Below are 6051 nucleotides of genomic sequence, written 5' to 3' on the forward strand. Positions count from 1 at the left end.
TGTGTGTGTGTGTGTGTGTGTGTGTGTGTGTGTGTGTGTGTGTGTGTGTGAGAGAGATTCTGTCCTACTGCTGTCCTTTATCAAAAGTCTTTCAGCATCATTCCTCTCAGCGTGACGTCCACCTCATGTGTAGGTGTGCTGGGCATGTATAGGGTTACCAAATATGCAGCATTTCCTGTAGGTCACATATAGGATAGGCATAACACGCACGCACACATGCGCACACATACACACACCAAACTTTTCTAACTAAATCACACCCCTGCAAAATCTCATTGGACAGTTTAACATCTGTCTGTATGGATGCACACACTTGGTCTCCCTTTTACACACAATTACAGTCCATACATCCACACCAGAACATAATACAACACGCGCACACACAACATTCAAAGTGAGGCTGTAATGGCTCTGTCTAATTACAGCCTTTGGTTTTCCTGGATTCAGCCTGGTGACTTTCAAAGGAGAGATTGCTCCCTCTCCCTCTCCTGCTCTGTAATGAATGGTTCTTTTATTCAACTTGGCAGCCATCTTGTCTCGTTGCGTCTTTTCATGTCGAAACTTCAGGAAGACCGAATTCAGCAGCTGAACTTCTGAAAGCCAAGGTGCAGATAAAATGTTTAGTGTCAGGCAGTTCCAGCAGCTGGTCAGCCGGTGAAGCTGCTGTATGTGTAAATGAATCATGCAAATCAGTACAAGACAAGACAGGAAGTTAAAGAAAGTTTCTCAAGAAAAGGCTGAATTGCTGTTGTTGTGAGGTGCAGTGCTGATAACATTCAAGTCTCTCTCTCTCTCTCACACACACTCACACACACACACACACATTTGCACACTCATTTGGCATGCTTTGTAGTTAAATGCTATTTTTAGTGGTGTGCAATTATGCACATCAACAGCTCTCAGGAAGAGATGAGTTTATTAATATAGGTATGTCCTCCAGCCTGTGCGAGTCCTTTGTTATCTGTTGGTGTGTGTGGGTCAGTGACAGAGAGCTGGCGGGACTGTAATTGGAGTGGGAATAGAAGAAGGGCCCCCGAGGGTCCCATGAGGCCCCTGGGCGACAGACTGTCCTCTGAATGTGACACACACATGCAAGTACAGAGGGCTCCCAGATGACTGACAAATTAGAGTATAAATGTCCTGGATAGTGCGTCATAACTGATACCCTTGACTTGACTATCCTTCACTCTGCCTGCCTGCTCCTGTTCTCCTGATTTCATTGTTTTCCATCATTTAGTCAAAGAAACATCAATCAAAATCGGTCTCAACACAAGGTGCAAGAATTGTGAGTCTTGTGCTCTTATGAATAGATATATAACTTAATTTAATCAGGGGGAACCAACTGGGACCAAAGCTTGGATTGGCTGTACTTTACTGTCGTTACCTGATCAAAAAGAGAACAAAACCAGCAATTATTTACTCAAGGACAAAAAAACTGAAGGTGTGACCTGATGTAGTCTGTTCCACCTTTAAGGCGGATCAGTGGATTTTGTATTGAGTATAAGGTATTATCACAATATGTAACTGCAATGTGTAACTTTTTCAAATTACTATGTAAGTTACAGACACACCTTTCAGTTTCAAGTTACCCAGAACAAAGGTGGGAAATGAGTTCTCCCATGGGGGCACATAAGAAACTGGGACTGAACAAGAAGCTGAACTCAGTTATTTAAAAGCTTATTGGTGCGGCCCTCTACAACAGTTTCTTATGTGGCACATTAGAAAAGTTCATTTCCCAGTGTGACACCTAAAAGTGTGATTGATAGCAAGAAAAAGTGGAAAAAACTTGTGAGGAAGGAAAACTGATCATTTTTGTGTGGAGCAAACCACAACTAACTGGCAAACAAATAAAAACCAGAAAAAAACCCGCCAACTGAAGAAAAACGAAGAAAAGCATTGTGGAAGCTACTCATTTCAGGCCAAGGATGTAAACAGCCTTCTACCCAAGTGCATCACATGTGTGGAGCAGCTGACTAATCTTACTGGGGACACAGGCCAAAGAGGTGCTTGGAAACCCAACAACTCTTCTGAGAAAAGTGGGACAAACCTGGCATACAGCCTGAACCAGAGACACCATGACAGATTGAAAGTGCAACAAGGTAGTGCTAATGAAGCTTATAGCAAAGCAATATATTATGTTTTAATTTTAGCTTCCTCTTTAGTGCGCCATTGGCACAAAATATTCTAAAACTATTGAGGTTCTTTAATTCATAAATGGGATATCCAAGGGTTCTTGAAAATCCAAGTTTTAAAAGTGATGATGATTAGCATGGTATTAGTTTAAAAAATAATTTGGTAAAAAGGAAAAAAAATCGAATTCTAAGAGAGATATGACAGCATGCAGGGGCTTAATCGTGTTGGCAGCAAGAAACCTAATTATTTAAAGCTTCTTATGCAGCTCCTCAGCATGAGTTGTAATAGCAACTTGATCATCGAACAAGATATGCAGGTGCAAGATGGGAAGGCTTTTATTTGAGCCCCTTATTTGACTGAAAGGAAAATTTAGAGGGTTTTTTCATGTGGGATCTGGTAGAGAGTATGTTATGACTCTTCTCTAGCTTCAGAGAGAGCTTAATTTTAATGAAAGCCTTCTGGAAAAAAAGAAAAATCAGATTTTAATTTTGGCAAAGCATTGTCAGTAGAGGTTCCAGATGGTAATAGCTATTACTAGTATACTATTTACTTATCAGTGAAATACAGATATACAAGAGACTATCTAGTATGTCTGCTGCAATATGACCAAAATAACCATATGTGTCATATACAAATACATGCATTTGTTTATTACACATACACTATACAATATATTTTGAAGTAGCCTTATGCAATATGTAATTGAAATGCTGACTTATAAGTTTAGTTGAAATTTCCATGAACCTTTTAGGAATTTTGGCCATTTTTATACAAAATCTCTTATTTTCAGAGGCTCAAAAGTTATTGGACAGTTTACTGACAGGTAGTTTCACGACCAGGTGAGAACCGTTCATTTGATATTTCATCAAAGATGAAGCAGACATCTATCTAACTGACTTCTATTTGAAGTTGATTTCAGTAGTTCAATTTATAGATTGCCACTGTAATTTTAAATATCATCCCCCTAAGAAATGTCAACACAGTTGAGGGAGGCTGTCACTTGGCTACAAAAAAACTAAATAACCCAGTCAGAGAGAGAGAGAGAGCAAAAACTTTGGCAGTAGCCAAATCATCAATCTGGTAAATTGTTAAGAAAGAATGAATGCACTGGCCAGCAACACCAAAAGGCCTCAACAGTGTCTTTAGTAAGTAGGCATCATGCCAACAATGAGCTCTTGCAAGAGCCACACAAACCCATATATAAGAAATAAAAGAAAAGTTCTGTCTTTGGCCAGTTTTTGTGCATTTAGAATTTTTTTTTCATGGTCCAAGCATGCAGCATCATGTAAAATCTGTTTGTCACCATGAACACTGTTTTACAGACTCAAAATGCCTAAAATACATTTAATTAATCTAAAATTGCTTTAAAAGGTTTGACAGAGCATTTTTATTCAACATCTTCTGTAGCAGCAGTGTGTCAGCATCAGTGTGATTTGACCACATTGCATTTAAGTCATACTTGTAGTTATGTTTGTCATCAAATGTCAAAGTATTGGCTCTGTTACAGTGAAAGGCAAAACATAAGTACGTCCTGAAAAGACAACCTTTCGGGGGTAGATGTCTATATTTGACGTTCTGGCCTACTTTTTACACTTTACTGCTGATTCGGTTAATCATTCATTTTCACATAAAGCCTATTACATCAGTGGCGTGATAACTAAGGCGCATGATTTTTTTTTTTTAAAGGCAGCTGTTCAGATTTTTGTTGAGCAAGCACAAAGCTAATATTATACACTGATTAAATCTCAGTTGCGTATATTAACAAATGATGCTTTCTCCTAAAATAGTATAGCCCCGAAGCAGCTTTAGAACTTTTAAGACTCATTAAAGCTACTGTCAAAATTCACAAGGTTCATTAAGAATTTTCTAATTGGATTTTAATAAGGAAAGATTTCATGCAAGTGGTTTCCTTGATCACTTGTTCCACTTGAATTTGCAGCGGTTTAAACCAATAACCCAAACAGTCCCAGCTTGATTTTCAGGTCTTAAGTTTGCTGCCTTCCACTGCTTATCAAAGTCCCCTTTCAGTTTGAGGTCAGAGATCCTCATAAATCTTCATGGTCGTGAACTACCTCTGCGAGATGTACATCTACTAGATTACGTTAGATTAGATTAGATGAAACATTAATGACTCCTTCAGGGGGAAGCGAGTCATTGCTTCAGCAAAGAATTGGATAGAGCAATAGATAAGAGGACATAAATAGTAATAGAGCAAATAAAGGGTAGAGGGATATGTTCGGAAATGCTAATGTGTCTCCTCTAAAACAATCGGCTCTCAATTATATAGTCGTACTACGTCAAATTGAAAACTATCCATTTGCTTTATTCTCTGCACACTTTGGCTCAAAAACCTCAGAACCTGGCAGTAAGTGTTAGAGCAGGGTAGGGTTATAGCTAAACTAAATACACACACACACACAGTCAGACTTGACTTATCAGACCATGTTGATTAATTCTCTAATTAGTTATATACCATTAATTATGTACAAACTGTCTTAGGTCCAGCAGGATGTTGAATGTAGCTGAGTCACAGTTAGAGGAACTTGCTGTTCCCCCCTGTTTTTATGAGAAATGCAGTATAATTGATAATAATGAATGAAACTGAGCATCAGGAAGTTTTTATTGATGAAGATGGCATTGCATATCATCACCATTAGCATTTGTTGTGGTAGTGATGGTGTAGAATCAACCTTAACCAGACGATAGACAAAGGTATTCAAAGGAAACTACAGAGAAATGTCATGTATAGTAAGTATTAGTTTAAAAAGATTTAAGGAAAGTGCAAACTACTAGTAAACAACAACTAGCAAAGAGCTGACACAGGCCCTGAGAGATGCATCTGTATTTTGTTTTTGGTTTTTTGTTGTTGTTTTTTTTAACAAAAACCTCATCAGAAATGGTCTCAGTGCCATTTTTAAAAAGAAGGAGGAGAAAGGTACAACAGTGTCTACAGTCATCTGTAAAACCAATGAGACACTGTCATGGTTTGGGGCTATTTCTCCCAGTGGTGTCTGGGTTCTCATGAAAGCTGATGTAATTATGAAGGCAGAAAATACAAACTCATTTTTTCCTACAAACTATATTTCTAGTACAGCATTGGTGTACTACTAGGAAATAGTTGCAACTTGAAAGTATGATTTCTATATAAAAATATATTTTATTTGCTTGCAAATATTTATACAATATGGTATTACAAATGTGGACACGATAATGTAGCATTAATTCCCATGGAGCCATATTTACAGCCAGGAGTATCCTGTCCGTGTCTATTAGTTTATGCCCCCAAGTGCAACAACTAGCTCCAAGCCACCTGAAGGAGTGCCCATTGGCAGCTATTACTCTGCAGACATCAGTTCAGTTGCTATAATTGAGGTTTCCATCCTATACGGCTGGAGAATAAAGTGCCTGCAGCATCCTGCCACAGTCACCCGTGCTCAAGTGTTTTTGACCATGTTACTATGAGTAAACAGGCTGCTGGTTTAGATTACACTGTCAGCTACACACTCTCAACAGAACTGCTGAAAGTCTATTTGCAAATTACATCTTATTTTTCACAATATTTGTATCTTTTTTGACTGGGTGTCTCCAAAAAGTATTACATGCACAAAAATATTCATTTTTAATCATAAGTGCTAAAATGCCCTAATTGTAAAATAGCTAAATTCAAATGTGAACATCTTTATCCTTTATAGTTCAGAAAATAAGTCTAACAAGATGAACATAAGAAAGCACACCAAATTAATTAATGTTGACATTAAGGTGAAAAACAAAACACAGACACAGATTAATATATGTAAATGTTGACACAGCACTTTTTTCTTTCTTACTGCTCACTGAAAACTTCGTGCTTCATTCTAAACATTTTATCTGTCTCATATTCATGTTCAACTTGGAACCACTAGTTAGTTTAACACATGT

The 6051-nt window shown here is 37.9% G+C and overlaps 1 protein-coding gene across 1 annotated transcript in view; it reads left to right on the forward strand.

Moving 5' to 3' along the window:
* clcn2c (chloride channel 2c) overlaps positions 1-6051 on the forward strand; it is a 170781-nt gene that overhangs the window by 107213 nt on the left and 57517 nt on the right. The window contains exons 14-15 of the mRNA XM_013912200.1: positions 816-849; positions 3587-3606. Of these exons, the coding sequence (XP_013767654.1) occupies positions 816-849; positions 3587-3606 (54 nt within the window). The remainder of the gene's footprint in view (positions 1-815; positions 850-3586; positions 3607-6051) is intronic.

The sequence above is a fragment of the Pundamilia nyererei genome, unplaced genomic scaffold, assembly GCF_000239375.1.
Source record: "Pundamilia nyererei isolate P.nyererei 1_Seehausen unplaced genomic scaffold, PunNye1.0 scaffold00083, whole genome shotgun sequence".
In the NCBI taxonomy this organism is placed as follows: Eukaryota; Metazoa; Chordata; class Actinopteri; order Cichliformes; family Cichlidae; genus Pundamilia; species Pundamilia nyererei.